Genomic DNA, 16,918 nt, shown 5'->3' with positions numbered 1-16,918 from the left:
CCTTTTAACTCAGGGTTGGGAAAGTGAACATGGGATCTGGACTTGTGTCCTCCATCGGTGATCGAGCACCACTGTGACTCTTGGGGACATGAAGAAAGAGCCCAAGGTCGGCACTTTGGGAACGTCAATCCAATAGGCTCCATAAAGATGAAGGGAGAAAATTATAGCCATAATACAAAGGAGATTACCAATTTGAATAATAATAGTAACAACATCCTATAATGTAGGTATGGTTTTAATCTCCATTTTCCAGAAAGAAAATAAAATCTCAAGAGGTTGAAAAATCTTCCCCAAGGCCATTCAGCTACTAAGCCAGGCTTCAAGCTTGGGTCTGCTGCCTCTCTTGTCTCTTCTCTTCCCCACAGCAGGAGATGTACAGAGCAGCCCCTGAAATCTAGATGTTTTAGAGGACTAGTAAGAGGTTACCAGGAAAATCTCAGACTCTGATGCAATCCAAGCTGGGCCTGGAGAAATGAGTCGGATTCAAACTCATGGAGATGGGGAGTAAGAGTTACTCCAGGCACAGGAAAGAACATCAGCCAATGACTTAGGAAATGCTCAGACATTGTAAAGTGAGAATTACCACTTAAGGAGACTCCCAGATTCCTAGAAACCAGCTCTAATGGGGCAATGACATCGCATTGTCAGTTAATGGGCAAGACAAGGATCTCGAATTGTCTTCCCCTCTTCCAACAGTGGGGTTCTAGGGCAGGGATTACCAGATACACTTTTGTAAGAGTCTCTAATGCCTCTTAAGGTACAATCAAGGTGTTTTGAAGCTGTTCAAAGAAAATGAATTATAACTGAAAATCTCTAGCTCTGGAGAAGAAAGTGTGATTGGGGAACAATTGGGAAACCCATTTGCAAGGCATGGATGAACACTCGCCATGGGTCCAGCGCTGGGATAAGAACTTTCTTCTCCTTCACTGATGGGTGCCCATTTCACCTTGCCATGGGCCTTGACAACGGGCCACTCCCCTCAGAACCCTGAGGGACAAAAGTCCTCCCCGCTTAGACCTTCACACCCAAGGCTGCAGTTAAGAGCACGGCCTAAAGGGAAGGTGAAGACAGGTTTTGCCGGCATTGCAATGCAGTGGAGAATTGATCCTGCTGAGAGCAGCCAAGATTGTCACTTGTGCTGCCCTGGGGTACCTCTAAGATTCCCTGGATCACCTGGGCGAGGCCCGAGTAGGACCTTCATGATCTTCTCCTCCAGAGCCCACTGTGGGGGGAGCAGCAGCCCCACAGGCTGGCACTAACCTTGTTCCCATTGTTGTACATGGCCACCAGGCAGTAGATGTGGTAGATGTGGCCGCATCTGGACAGCTTTCCCACCAGGTCGGGCTTCACCGTCGGCTGCGGGCCCTTGTAGCCGGAGGGGGTCGTGAGGCGCTCCATGCAGATGGTGCAGTCCTGGGGGCGGGAGGAGACGGAGCACACAGGCCGTCAGCTCTCACCCCGCTGGGAGCCCAGGGCACCTCCATGGTGGTTCCCGCGTGATCTCAGGGGTTGCATGAGCTGTTACTGCTCCTCTTCTAGAAAGCCCGCAAATCAGGGGGTATGTGCTTTTGGGAATCTAAATATGGTTTTGCCTTGCTTTACACAAAGGAGAAATTCCTGAAATAATTCCTGGTAGTGGTACTTATTAACGTGGGCTCATCAAGAAAATTATAATCTCCTTAAGGGCTGGGACGATGCACTGTCCTTCCTTTGTGTCCTCCAGTGGCTTGTGGAGGAAACAGATGCTTGTTGACAGACCCACTGATAAGCTTTACTTAAGGTGAATTTTTGTAAAGAAATTGTATTTCCAGTGTACCAGAGGAGCTGCTATTTAAATGAATCTAGGACAGGGTTTCTCAACCTCAGAACTGTTGACACTTTGGGCAGGAAATTCTTTGCTGTGGGGCTTGTCTTGGGCATTGCAGGGTGTTTAGCAGTATCCCTGGTCTCTGCTCTACCCGCTAGGTGCCAGTGACATCTCCCCCTCTCGAATCATGACAACCAAAAATGTCTCCAGACACAGCCAAATGTTCCCTGGGACGGGGGGCTAAATGGCCCCTGGTTGAGAACTTGTCTGTATCAAACCCTTTTTAAAGACAGTTCTCACGGCTTATCATACTGTTTTTCTTACATTCAGACTGTCATGTTAAGGTAGCTTAGAATCAGTCCGCACTACGCTGAACAGGGAGGTGGGGGAGATTAAGGTGCTGCAGCAGCTCTGAACCAGGCACCCTGGAGCCAGGTGTCAGCTCTGACCAGCTCGGCACCACTCGGGGCTCAGAAAGCAGCTGCGGCCACATCCTGCAGAGCACACAGCAGGAGAAATGCTTGCGGGCAATGGAGAAGGCCAACCCCGCCCTGCTTCCCTGCACTCACCTCATCCGGCGGGTGCCGGACTTTCTGCAGATACTTCTTCAGCACTTCCTCTGGGGTTTTACCTGCAGGGACAGGAAGATCAGTGGGCCACCAGTGCAGAGGAAAGGGCTCAGACAGCCTTGCCATGCTAGGCATGCCGGAGAGGAGGGTGAGGAGCCAAGTTGAAAGCAGAAAAGGGGAGGAATTCCTTCCGCCAGTGGTCTTAAGAATGAGAAAGAGAATACCAGTTGTAGAAGAGCCGGTGAGGTGGTTTGGAGAGGGAAGAGTTCACACCCACCTTTCCCTCTTGCAGTCACTTCCCTGACATCCCTTTGTTTATTTTCAATAAACCCACTTTTTAGCTGAGATGAGCAAAGTGGGTTTCTCTTCCTTACAATCAAAGAGCCTGGACTTGTCCAAACGATACAATGAGATAACAGATATGAAAGCACTTTGTAAACTGTTACACATTAAATAAACATTAGGCAGTCTTACCGCATGCATTTTACAATTTGCTAAGTACGGTCTCAATTTATACTGTGGCATCAAAGCGAGATTATTTTTATGGGAAACCAGGAAGTCACGAATAGGCCAAAAATATTGCTTGAATTTAACTCCATTTTTACTGAATATTGCATCATTTATATCAAGTGAAAAACAGGCAGCAACATAGGGCAGGGGGCGGGGGTGGAGAGAGAGAGAGAAATGTTAAGCATATTCTAAAAACCACAACTTCAGGACAGTCTTTCTTGGCTCTGGGCGGTGCTGTCCCTGGCAGCAGACACAGCCCCCGCAGCCGGGGAAGGGTGATGCCCTGGGAGGCATCTGGTGGGCTGCCATGATTTAGGGATTTCTTCTGGACCAGACCTTTAAGAGGCAGCCCAATCTGAAGGTACAGGAGGGGATGATACCACCTTGCAAAGAAGCAAAGAAAGAAACAAAGACCCACCTCTTGGGTCCCCTCTTAATTTCTCTAAGCTTCTGTTTTCTCACCTATAAAATGGAAAAGAACATAGCACCTACCCCAAAGGGTTGCTTGACAATTCAGTGAGCTAATGGACGTACAGTCCTTCAACACTTCGCCAGATAAGGGTTCAATATGTGCTATTAATAATAACAGGAAGAGTGAGAAAGTATAAAATCCTGTTACTTCCTATCAGACCATGAGCGAGGCAATTGAGTTCATTTAAGCAGGGAAATTTTGATAAACTGGAAAAGTAGGACAAGGGTTTGAGGAAGTAGATCATGCAACAGCCAAAAGCTGCAATGCAGGCCCTTCCCTCCCACTGCCCTGCTTCTTTTGTAGGAATTATGCTTCCTTTAATTAAGAGCTTATTTCTTGCCAGGACCTGGCCTAACTGCAATATACACATATGATATGATTTAAACTTCACAAGAAGCTTGCAAGGTGGGGACAGTCAAATCATTTAACAACCAATACCAGTGACCAGAAAGGCTGAGTCAGGGTCCTGCACTGCCAGGTAAGTCCAGGTATTGACCCCTTAGTTGCTGGGTTGTGGGCAGGTAGGAAGGGGTGCTTGAAGGAGGGTTCAAGCGGCCAGAGTATCTGGAGGCTCTAGAGAGACGCAACACAGTGGCTACTTTCCAAGTGTCATGAACACATTCTGGGACATCCTTCCCAGATGTTGCTTATGAGTGTTTTTACCCCATTAGAAAGATGAGAAAACAGAGGCTCCATGACTTGCAAGTGATAAAGTTTCAATACGAATCCAGTCTGTTTTGGTTCCAATGCCACAGTGATCTTTCTTTTCTAACATATTTCCTTTGTACCACACTTTATGTTTGTATGTTTCTATACTTTTGCACTGTATATTTTTATTTTTCAAGTGTTTCCATCTGATCCATACACAATCCACTTTGGTATAATCATCAAAATTTACTCGTTAGACCCACTTAGCAGATGCAGAAACTAAGGCCCAGAGAGTTAAGCCATTAAGCCATGGCTGTGACCTTTGGTGGTGGGGGCAAGAGCCAGGACTGGGAGCCAGGTCTTCGTACCACATAAGATAAAGAGGCAGGTACCTTTCTTGGCTTGTTTTTTGGTGGTCTTGCGGCTTGTGTTGGAAACCCCTGGGATGGATTTTATTTCGCTCTTGCTGACGGGGGGTGGGTGTAGGACCAGCTTTGGTGGCCTGGTGAGACACACGGGGAGCCCCGCTGCACTCATGAGGATCCCAGTGATTCCTGAAAGGGGCAGGGCATGGGTGAGGAAGGACTGAAGACGCAGCTCCCAACACACCCCAAATTCCTCCCTCCCCATTACCCTGCTCTCCGCCTCTCCAGCAGAGAGTTCTCATAATTCAGGGATTCTCTACTCTGCCTTCTACTTTTCTGCCAGAAACTTATTCTTCAATAGCATCCTTCACTTTTAGCAATCAGTTCTCCCCCAAATGCTCCCTGCCTCTCTCATGCAATTCCCCAAATCCCCATTTGCTTTCAGTAACATCCAGATTACCTCCTTTCTACAAATGCTCACTGCCTATTTTGCAACTCTGATTTCTCTGTCTTAAGCAAGTGCATTGTAGGGTTTCTCTTACCTGCTAAGGCAGGGTTGACAGGACTGGACCCGTTTAGGTTCTTCACTGGGACAGTGGGGACCCTGTGGAAGGAAAGAGCAGATTCATTATGGTTTTCACAAGAGGGACAAAATGGACCATGTTTAACCTACTAGAGATGCAGTAAACACAGCAGCTAACCAAAGATGACAACTTCACAGCCTAAGTCAGACCACGTCACTCCTTCACTCAGAACCTCAGAACTCAATATGACTCCTCAGTTCACTCAGAGTCAAGGTCAAAGTCCTAGCAAGGCCTACACATCCCTGTGTGATCTGCCAACACCCCTCCCCAATTCCCTCATCCCTCTGGCCTCCTATGGTTATCACTAGAGTCTTTGCTCTACTCTTGCTGTTCCTGCTACATGCCAGGCACACTCCTGTCTCAGAGCCTTTGCATACGCTGTTCCCTCTGCCTGAAATGCTGTTCCACCAGATAACTGTTTCATTCTCTTCTACTACCCCTCCAGTCTCAGTTCAATGCCTACCTTCTCAGTGAGGTTCCTGAGACCATTTTATTTAATACTGCTGCCCACCCCTCCACCCGCCCCGGGATTCCTGCTCTATTTATGATCTTTTAAAATAAGTTGTTGCTTGTTATCTCCCCTTCTAGAATCTAAGCTCTATAAGGGCAAATATCTATGACTGTTTTGTTCAGAATGTGGCACTCGTAGGCAATCAATCTATATTTGTTGAAGAAATGAAAAAAATAACGAAGCAATTTCAAACCCGGGTGTATAAAAGAGTCACCTAAGATGCTTTTAACAAGACAGAGTGCTAGGTCTAGACCAGAATCTCTACCCGTGGAGCATGAGAATCTGCGTTCTTCCAAAGCTCCCGAGAGGATGCAGAGGTAGTGAACCCCCAGTCCAGCATTTGGAAGCCACTGCTGGAACAGCTGCCACTTCTCCTTCTCCCTGAGACATATACAAATGTCAGGCAAAGCCACCTCCTGTTCTGCCCTTCTCCCCAGCAACTCCAGCCAGGCTGGAGAGGAGAAGGCACAGCTGCCTGGGAAAGGCAGGCCTCCCACGGTGCTGACTCAGAAAATGTGGAACACATGGGGCTGGGTCTTGCACCATCCCCTCTGCAGCCCAGGCTCCCACAGCTGGGCTTGGAGAGGCCACTGGACCCGGTCACAGATGACTCCAGGGGCCGGACAGCCTGGGAGGCCAGCATGTCTGCTATGGGGGTAGGACGGTGCTGGGAACACAGTGGGTGGGGAAAGAGCCTTTGTTTATTTGTTCATCTGTCCATCCGAACGGTGTTTACTGAGCCCTACTTTGTGTTGGACACTATTCCCGATGCTGGGGACACAGCAGTGAACACACCATCCATGGCCCTTCTTCATCCATGTATTAAAATCGCTAACATGTACAGAGCTTGCCTCCTGCCAGGAGCGGCTCCCACAGCATAGAAACTTGTCTCATCCTACCAACAACCTATGCAAGAAGCATTATCATTAGCCCCATTTTATAGACAAGGAAGTTGAGGCACGGAGAGGTTAAGCAAACTTGACCAAGACCACATGGCTAAGGATTTGAACCCAGAAAACCTGGCCCCGGAGCCCATTCCAGGCCACTCACTATGCCGAGCACTTACGTCTGTGCAATCCTGGAGACACCCACACTGCAGAGAGAAGACCTGATGTTCAGAGTGTGTCACAAGTAAACCCACCCCTAGGAAAGGGGACAGCTAGAATGGGACCTCCAGGCTGAGCAGTAGGGACTGTCTGCACCCACATGTCCGTAAGGATGGTGCTTCCCCAGCTACCCCAGGGTTGCTTTGGCCTCTGTCCCTTCCCAGGGATGATGGCACGTGCACCAATGTTGGGAGAGAATGTGAAAGAACAGATGTGGGAATGTTTGTGTCTTACCAGGCCACCAAATCCCACTTTTCTTCCAGAACTGTCCTCAGGATAAATCAAACCCAGATGGAGGGAGGGGAAAGCTGAACTTTAAACAAGGGCCATTAGGCCAAGGAAAGAAGAATGGACTTGATTTTGGACTCTGTGACCCGCCCTCCAGAGCTAGGCATGGGGAGGGGGGGGAGAGTCAGGGAAACCGTGTTTGACTCCCAATGCTGCCAGTAGCTCCTCACAAAGTCTGTTAAATTTTCTGAGCCTTAATTTCCTTATCTGTAAAATTGTGAGAGTCTTGGGTTAGAAGATACCAGGTAGACTTGTTGATGATTTCTCACCCCACTACCTGGCAGCAAGGTGACAGCCTACGTCCTAGGACCCCACCCCTGGAGGCTTCTTCCGGAGAGGATGGGGGCATGGGGAAGTCCCAGCCTCCTGGGGCCTGCTCCCAGCTCCCCACCAGGGGGCAGTGCTCCCGACTGCCCAGCCCTGCACCTGCCTTCCCCTTCACCATCTCTGAGGCCCCCACTCCAGCTGATAAGTAGCTGAGATCCAGTTGACAAAAGCCACCTTTGTTCCCCAAACTGGACTGGCAGGTTTCCACACCCAACCTGGTCAACCAGGAAACACTCCAATCCCCAGAACACCACACAGCCCAGGCAGCTCAAGAACTCAGGGCAAGGTCTGGAGAGAGGGAGGGGAGAGCCTGCAGGTGGGCCTGGACAGGCATGAAAACCGTGGGGCCGACAGGTGGGAGAGAGGCAAGGCCACATCAGGGAAAGGACAGCAGAGCTGGTGGGCTTATCAGTAGGCTCTAGGCAGCAGGGGTCCTGGGGAGGAGGGGTATATTTGCCTACGAAATACTGAAGGTTATGATGGAAGGAGCCTACACTGGGGTCAGGGGATCTTTGCTTTAGCCCAGCTCGGGGCTGACTTGGTGCTGACTTGCTTTGTGCCTTTGGGGGGGCCACAACCTCTCTGCACTTTGCCGACCACATCTGAGTTACCGCCACTGTGCAAGGGCACCCTGAATACCTGCCCTATGGGATTTCCTCTAAAGATTTAGGATTTAGGTCAAATACTTAGTAAATAGCTGAGCCCTATGCAAATTTGGGTGATGGTGTACACTTTTATCTCCCAATTGTAAAGGGCCTTCTCCTGCTTTGATACTCCCATACTCTCAGGTGCCTGAGGACATGGGTACCAAGTCTAGAGTGATAGGCAGTACTTAGGAGTGCTGAGCTGGCAGCACCTGATCACACCTCCCCCACTGTTACTGGTTACTGAAAAGCTAGAACAGCCTATGAAATCCAGGCCAGTGACACCCTGTTAGGGCCCCAGAGACTATGCCTGAGCCCTCCTTCTAGAAAACAGCAACCCGATGACAGGCTTGCCTCTCAAGTCCTCTAGGCAATGCCACTCCATCAAAGCTGTCCGGCCCAACCATTTGTGGGCCAATCAAAACACAGCCCTCCCCTCCCTCTGTTGAGCTGTTCCCAGTTATGGAGGGTCCAAGTTTTCGTTTCTGTTGCTAAAATATAAAACTGAGACAAGAGATGGGAGCTGGCAAGGTGGAAGGAGGTGGGTTGTGGGAGGGAGGGTATCTCTGCAGACACCATGGTGAGAAGCAGTGTTTTCTCTGGGAGGTATGTGCCAACCCAGGAATTCTCCAGCAAGACAAGGGTCTCGTCTCTACGGCAACCAAGGCCTAGCTGGGGCGACGCCCACCCTCCACCGCACAGCCCCCCTTTCTCTTTAGAAACCCCCTGCTTGTGTCTCTGAATAATTCACAGGATCTTTTGTTCCCCCCGCAAACCTTTCTCTTCATCCCACTTCTCCCGCCCTCCCTGGTCTTCCTTTTTCCGTGGGAAAGTTGCTGGAAGAGGTCATGGGCAAAGAGGGGAGGGAGGGAAGGGGCCCTGCAACGACAGAAGGTTGATGGCAATGCCAGACAAAGGGAATCAACACGCTAATTAAATGGCCAAGAGAGGCTGGAGGAGAAGGTGGGACGGGGGTGAGGGAGGAGGTTGGAGGTGAAAAGGGAAGGGCTGGAAGATTCAGAGGGGTAGGCAGGGGCCTCCCTTGTCAGGAAAACAGAGCTGAGGAAAAAAAAAAAACACAACTTGTTTCTATAGCCCTTTTGAAACTGCACTGCCCAGACCTCCACCCACTCTCTAGCCCCAATTCTATGGCAGGCAGAGGGAACAAAGAGGAGAGAAAAGGCCGCCTTGACTCATTCCTTGAGATTCAAAGCCACCTGGGTACCTCTCCCTCAGTGATGGCATGAGGTCACTTGGCACTTGCCAAGGGCGCCAGAGACAAGGTGGGGTGTTAGACCCCACTCAGCTTTGACTTCAAGTCAACAACTACGTAGTACATATTCATTAGAACCTGTTAACAATGATAGCAATAATAGCAGCGAAGACTGACTGAACTCTCATTATGTGTCAAGCACTGTGCTCAGTCTATACACCGACCATCTCATGTGATCCTCATGACAACCCAAGAAGGAAGGTCCTATTACTATCCCATTTTACAGATGAGCAAACTGAAGACAGAGGAAACTTGCCGCAAGTGACTCAGCAAGGAACTTGGGTTCAAGCCCCAGCAGTCCTAGGTTCTCGAGGCCATGTTCTTATCCAGCATGCGAGCCTCTCTCCTCCACACCAGCAATCACCCCGGAACTCTGTTAGAGGCCCCCAGGATGCCGCTGTGTGACAGCGTGGGTGGAGAAATTCAGCAGAGGTGCAGCTAAGGGCCCATTCCCCTCTCCCAGATGCTTCTGCCAACTCAGGGGAAGTCATGAAAACCCCATGCATCTGACCAGCATTTTGCCATTTGTAAATCATGTTTACATACAATGAGGGGCTGGGCTTTAGCCAGAAGTACAGCAGACCAGGGGGCCAAAACCTGGGTTTCAATCCCTACCCTGTAACATGTGAGCTGTGTGGCCCTCCTTGGAGAGTTAATTCTGAGCTAAGTGACCGTGCCTAAGACTTCCATCACAGAGTAAGGGAATGCAATAATCTAGCAAACTGCCATGGGGCAAACTCCCCCAGTGGAGGTTTTCACAGGGACTCCGTGGGGCAGGTAAGTCCACTGGGTGTTGCCCAGGTTCTGTGGCTCACCCCAGTGGCAGAGGCAGGAGTAGAGGCCCAGCCTCCGGGTCTCTGGACTCCCACTCCAGTACTCCGCCCACTCTGTGGTATACCCTCCTTCCTCTCTCCTCCCAGCTGCAAACCTCTGTGTACAGAGATCCAGCTGAGTAGGACGGCACCATCCCAGGGCAGCCTGGATTTTCAGACTCAGGTGTCCAACCCAAATCTAAAACCATCCTGACTGTCTGGGGTTCAGGGGCTGAAAGCAGATCCCACTGGCGAAAGAAAGGGAAGACTGGGTGGGTGTGAGAATGATGAGAAACCAGGGACAGCAGGCGCTGCATGGACCTGGGTCGCTTCAATTTTATGATCTGCAAGATCAGGAACAACAGAAAAAGCAATACTAACAGGACCTACAACATCACCGGTTTGTCGTAGGAATAACAGACAAGCAATACAGGGAAAGTGCTCAGCACATAGTAAGTAGTCACTACACATGGGAGGCTATTTCAATCTGGAGTCATCCCTCCAGATTCCAGAGAGACCAGAGGAAAGGGACTAACCCTCATTTGGCACCCACTCTGTGCCCCGCACTGTGTGGTACGTGCTTGGTGGGGGAGGAGCACAACAGAGTCAGAATCCGGGCTCTAGCATCAGACTTCCTCAACTCTGAATCCTAGTCGATGCCAACGATTAGCTATGTGCCCTTGCAAGGGAACCTCTACTTCCTTCATTTGGAAAATGGGACAGTGCCTATTTCATAGTTGTTGCAAGGATTAAATGAGGTGATAAAGCCCCCAAACCACAACACAGTGGGAGCTCAATTAATATTGCCTATTATTCCTCACTATGCACAATCTTCTTTAAGCCTCATGGCAACCCTAACAGAATTATTGCCACCATTTGCAGATGAGGAAGTTGGGACTCTATGATGTCAGGGATCTAGCCTCAAATCACACGGCTAGTAAGAGGCAAAGTCTCAATCAGAATCCAGCTCGCTGAGACCCCAGGTCAAACCCTCCCTCATGCACCACACACTGTGCTGCCTGCACCTGCGCCAGGGGGTCAACAGAGGATAAGGAGGGGCTTCAGTCTTGGCAGCCCCTCCTTCCGCTGACCCAGATCAGTTACGGCCTCTCTCCGCAATGAGTAAATGCTCGGAGGCAGCCACCGAGGCACCTACCCAGAGGCGATCAGCACCCGGGACTGGGCGATGGCCAGTCGCTGCAGGTTGGTACGATTCAGGGTGGCCAGGGCCACCCTTCCCGTCTTGCCGTTGGCTCCTGGGGGGCTGGCAGGAGAGCCCGCAGTTGCCCCAGCAGGCATGCTGGAGGTTTGTCGCCGGATCACCTGTGATGGGGCTGTCTTCACCGGGCCTCGGAAGGTGCCTGTGCTGTCCAGCGGCTTGGCCCCGAGGCCTGGTGGGGGCGGCAGCTTGATCACTCCGGAGGGCGGCATGTTCTTGCGGGTCGCTGGGGGCTGCAGGGGCCCAGAGCTGCCATTGACCACGGCCGCCTTAACACTCATCACCAAGACACACTGTGGACAGGAGCAGGGTGGCGCAGGGGGCGAGGTGACCGACCCCGGGCTGACCGGCCAGGACTGGGCCTTGGGCGAGGTGCCCGTGACCATGGGGTAGACGAGGTCGAGGCGCCGGCGCACGCGGCGCTGGCGCTGGGTCTGCCGGTTGATCTGGCCCATGGTGCTGAAGTCAATGACGTAGCTGAAGCCGATGGAGGTGAGGTCGATCCAGGGGTGCTGCTTCTCATAGGCGTGCTGGATGGTGATGCCCACTTCCATATCGTAGGGCGTCCAAGAGCCGTTGTCGTTCTCCCACTCCCACACCACGCCCTTCCCGGGGGCCGAGGACGGGTCGTAGTAGTTGCGGCGGACTGGGCGGAGGGTCCCTGCCAGAGAGGGACGGAGGAGAGGTCAGGGTCGGCAGGAATTACGCTGAATTTACATTACGGGTAAACATATAACAAGCCGTACTGTGTGCCCGGCACCACACTGCCTGTTGAGGTGTCAGCTCTGAAAGAGACGCATCCCTGCCTTTAAGACGTCTGCAGTCCAGCCAGGCTGGAAGCAGGTGACCTGCTACACGAAGGACCCGGGAGGCAGCGCCGGGCAGCGGAAAGAGTGCCTCCCGGATACCTTGGTTTGCCACCAAGTACACTCACTTACTAGCTAATACAGAACCTCTCAGCCTCCTTTTCTCCCCTGGGAAACAGGATAATAACTACTTTCCAGGGTTTTCATAAAAATTAAATGTGCCTCGCTTAATCAGTCAACAAACATGCGCTTGCACATGCCGTGTACTGGATTTCACGGCACCTTATACATTGCACTGGGGCATATAAAGCCCTTGACACATGTAGTATATGCTCATAAAGCCCATGTTCCTTCTCCTCTGTCTCTCTAAATGCCTCTGCACCAAGGGCTATGGAGGAAAAGAACACAAGGCCGTGGAAGCCCAGAAGACAGGGAAGACTCTGTCTCCACCCGGGAAGGCTGCCCAGAGGCAGTGGTGGTGGAGCTGGCTCTCTGTACATTTATGGGTATGGTACAAAAAAAAAAATGGTATGTTACTGTGAGAGGAAGGGAAATCAGGTTGGGAGAACTCTCTCATATTTCCCAATATTAAATCTTGTATCAACAACAATAATATTTTCAATGGTCATGAGAATAATTTTGCATTTATCTAACATCTTTCTTTCAAGAAGCTCAAACCCTCCTAAAGATAGGAACATCTGAATTTTGACAGCCTCACTGCAGGGGCAGGGAAGAGGCCAAGGTTATTACAGGGGTTAATGGTACAGTAGAATTGAACTGGTAAGACTACAAGGGAGCTAAGCTTGTAACTGCTGGCCCCTCTTCCCTACCCCAAACCTGAACCAGACCCATCCTCAACCAGGGCTCATTTCAGGTTATCAGCATCAAGGCTAAAGACGCCTGGCTGAAGGCAGGGTGGGGAGGGCTCCAAGGATGCAAGAATCTCTGCATCTGTCGGCTTAAGAGCTATCCATCAAAGTGGTGGGAAAAGGCTCCCCTTCCCCGGCCTCTGACCCACCCCCTCCCCCAAGCCAGAGGGAGACACCAAGACCGGGGACAGAATCCCATTCAAGGGGGGAAGAAAAGGAACAATGGCTATTCAGGCCTTTGCCAGGGTCATAACCCGCCCCCCACCCCATCTCCAAGCCCCTTAATGACCCAAAACATCAACATTCAGAGGCACCAGAGAGAAGCAGAACAATCCCCTATTCATCGCCAGGGCCTCTGCTGGGGGACACGGGGGTATCAGGATGGGAGGGTGGCGGCGATAGTTCCCGGGTTTGCCTCTATTTCCTTCCTGAGCAGCCAGCTTGCTGGGGAACAAAGAGTGCGGCTTTGGGTCTGACAGGGGTGGTTCTGTCCCTTCCAACTGTGTGATTAAGCCTCAGTTTCCTCGTCTGTTTGGGTCCCGGGTGGCTACTTCAAAGGGTGGATTTGAGGATTAAATGAAGAAATGAATATAGAACTCTAAAATAGCACCTGTCACCATGGCAAAAGCTCAATAAAAGTTGCTGATTATTATTGTAATTTACTTTCTATTACAGCTAAGCAGGATGAAAAAAATCATGGGGAAAGTTTAGTTCAGGGGAGGTGGACGTGTGTGTGTGTGTGTGTGTGTGTGTGTGTGTGCGCGCGCGCACGTGTGACAGAGAGAGAGAGAGAGAGAGAGAGAGAGAGAGAGAGTGAGTTTCTATATAACTCATATTTGCACAATCTTTCTTACAAAGCACCTCACATATTCCACATAACCACATAATCTTCCTGGCAATCCTATGAAACACCTTTTACAGATGAGGGAATTCAGTTTAGAGAATTTAAATGGCACTATTTTATATTCTTTCCAGGGTAGCAGGGACAATGCACTTAACCAATTCTCACAAATGTGCCTAAAGGGCATTTTTTTTTTTTTGTGATAGTGTTATCAATCCTGTAGATGCCCGAAAGTCATCCCAGAACTTCTGGAAACTGTGCCACGGCTCTGTAACATACCTTGCCAGGTTTATCTTTCTCTATCCCCCCATTTTCTTGCAAAACAGAGGCCCCTCTTATTCCCAGGCATTCCCTCTGAGTTCCCTAACCCCCAGGTCTCTTCTACCAAAATGTCCTCCTTTGCCATTTCTGCCTGTCAAATTATCCTTATCATTCAAGTCTTATGCCATTGGCCATCCATTTCCTGAAATGTTCTCCCAGCCCAGGCTCCCCCCTCAGAAACCTGAAGTGCATCTCTTGACCAAGCCCGGTGGGCACCAGTGTTTTGGCATTTTTCATACTGGGGTGCCTTAAGTGGGGGCAGGGACACCACCATGGAGGTCTTTGCATTCTAGTGCCTAATCCAGCACCTGGCAGCTACAGGGCTCCATAAACAGTGCTGTGATTGATTGAAGACTTCTGGCTACTTTGATATTTAATCATTTGCCACACGTCACTGAGCACCCATTAGCGGCTATGCGGAATGCAAAGATTCAAGCATTCCTCAAGTAGCCTGCCATCTAAAACAGGGTTAGAAGACAACTGTGCGAATGACTATTTATGAGGCAGAATGTGTCACAAGTAAGATGCCAACAAAATACATGTTGGCAGGAAATCTGATCACATCCCCTCCCTGCTGAAATGCCTTCCATGACTTCCCCTTAGGTCCTCAGGACGGACAGCCCCTCCACCTGCCGACCTCTGTGGCCCCCCACTGCTAACGCACTCTGCCCAGATTTGGGCCACACTGGCCATCAGCTGCTCCCAGCTGCCAGGTTTCTCTGATTCTGGGCCTCTTCACAATGCTGGTTCCTCCCCCAAAACACTCTGGCATCCTCTTTGCTGCTTATGCACAGATTAAAGCTCATTTCCTCAAGGAAGCCTCTGTGGGTTGCCCTGACCAGGTCAAATTCGTATTCCCATTTTTTTTTTTCATAGCACTCATCTCAATGTGCAGTTACACATTTATTGGTGAGGCTAATTTGATGACTGTCTGTCTTTCCCATGAGATTCTCAGTGCCACGAGAGCGAGCATTGAGGTGTTTACTCACGGCTGTATCCCCGTGCCTGGCATGCCTAAGGGCCCAATAAATATTGATTGAATAAATGAAGCAATGACAGTTTGGAGAGCATTTCAAGGTTTAGAGAACATTTCAAGAAATGGATGGCAAATGGCATAGAATCTGAATAATAAGGAGACTTTCAATAGCCAAAATGGAAAAGGACAGAATTTCAGAAGAAGGGGGCTTATGGATAGTTGGGGGCTGTCAGAGAACTCCGAAGGAATGTACAAGGATAAAAGCGGCCTCCGATTGGCAGGATGGAGGAAAATACAAGGCAGAGAAGAAGATAAGCCTGGAAAGTATGTTAGAGCCAGGGCAGAGAATGCCCTGTGTGTTCTGGAATGCCAAGCTGTGACGGATTTAATTTGTAGGCAATGAGGAGCCAGTGGAGTTTGTTAAGCAAAGAGCGACAAGACCAGAGCTACTCTGTTAATTAGTTCCAGGTGAGTGGAAGGGTGTTGGCAGGGAAATGAAAAGGTGACAGAATGGAGAAACTCTATAGAGAAAAAAAGGGTAGGACTTGACCATGAGTGGCTTTCCAAATGAGGTTCTCAGACCACCTCCTTCAGAATCTCCTGGGGTAGGGATCAGCAGTGCCCTCAAGAAACAAGCGGGTGCATCTCCAGGGTTTGGGCGTGGGGACCTGCACGTGAATGACCACCTGAGTTTTCATCATGCACACTCAAGTTGCAACTGTTGGGTCACATGGCTCACATGCCTGTACATACTACATGCCCAAATAAGACTCTTGAATGACAGAACGAATCAAAGAATCCTGAGGCTTTGACCATGGGAAAGTGGTAAAATGGTGTCAGCATGAACAGGCAGACACATGTCAAGAGGAAGAGCTGGTTTTTGGAGGGAAAGTTGTTGAGTTCAGTTCAGCCCTAGCGTTAGAGACGGTAAGCAGACCTCAGAATCAAAGTCTTGAGACAAGAAAGATGGTGAGATTTCATTCTCTGATTATTTTCAGAGGCCACCGTATTTGGAATGTGCTAGTCCTGGGCTTTTCTAGAATCAGGCCCATAAACTAGATAATCTGCACAGTCATCCAAAAAAAAAAAAAGGCCTCTAGTAGGAGTAGGATAGGGCATAGTAGATGTTCATAAACTAAAGAGGAAGAAAGAGAAAGAAAATCAGCTTTTCCCAGCAACTCAGACACCTGCATCCCAAAGCACCCACAGTGTTTTGGCTCCTGGGAAATGGCAGGCAATGCCTTCCAGGCATAACCCGAGGTCTCTAAGGCATGTCACCCACATCTATGTCAGTAACTCCCTGGTGTAAGAGCATGTACTGTGTCCAAGAAATCCCAGGCCTCTTTTATCAGCATCCCCCATCTGCACCAGAATGTTCCCCAAGGACGGAGACTTGGATGTCCTGTTATTGCTATATCCCATAAGTCTGGAACAGTGCCTGCACTAAGTGCCCCATAGCTGTTCACTGATTGAAAAAGTAAGGACACAGGGCACTTGCTTTGGAATCTCAGCTCTGCCATCGAAGCTGTAAACCCTTGAGCAACTTAATCTTTTTCAAATTGTTTTCTTATAAAATGGGGGTAACAATAGTTCTTCATAAGAGTGTTGGGAGGATTAAACACGATAGTGTGTGCAGTGGTCTTGGCATGATGCAGACACACGGCACATCCTGCACACTACAACTCTCATGTGGTCATCATGATGTCTGCCTCCTCCACTCCTGTGCTTACACAGGGTAGTGGGTGTTGGGGGGGGTTGCTACAAATTAGCTTCTGTCAAATCATCTAATTAAATCCCCTCTCTCTCTCCATCTGACACTTCTCACTGCATTAAAAGACATAACGGAAGTAAAACTTGCACAGAACACTCTGAGCTGGAAAGAACGCTCCCTCACACCTAGATGCTTCTTATCTGCATCATCATGGGTGCAGGGTTCAAACCCATGCACCTGGCAATCTGCATATGGGAGG

The 16,918-nt window shown here is 49.9% G+C and overlaps 1 protein-coding gene across 2 annotated transcripts in view; it reads right to left on the bottom strand.

Annotated features, from left to right (window-relative positions):
* The window catches only part of DTX4 (deltex E3 ubiquitin ligase 4), a 32,899-nt gene that overhangs the window by 12,620 nt on the left and 3,361 nt on the right, over window positions 1-16,918 (bottom strand). For both annotated transcript variants that reach the window (XM_045558138.1, XM_045558139.1), the window contains exons 2-6: window positions 11,073-11,796; window positions 4,914-4,975; window positions 4,399-4,560; window positions 2,377-2,438; window positions 1,261-1,413 (exon numbers count right to left, since the gene is read on the bottom strand). In XM_045558138.1, the coding sequence (XP_045414094.1) occupies window positions 1,261-1,413; window positions 2,377-2,438; window positions 4,399-4,560; window positions 4,914-4,975; window positions 11,073-11,796 (1,163 nt within the window). The remainder of the gene's footprint in view (window positions 1-1,260; window positions 1,414-2,376; window positions 2,439-4,398; window positions 4,561-4,913; window positions 4,976-11,072; window positions 11,797-16,918) is intronic.

Source organism: Lemur catta, chromosome 7, assembly GCF_020740605.2.
Source record: "Lemur catta isolate mLemCat1 chromosome 7, mLemCat1.pri, whole genome shotgun sequence".
In the NCBI taxonomy this organism is placed as follows: Eukaryota; Metazoa; Chordata; class Mammalia; order Primates; family Lemuridae; genus Lemur; species Lemur catta.
This window is presented reverse-complemented; position numbering and strand designations above follow the sequence as displayed.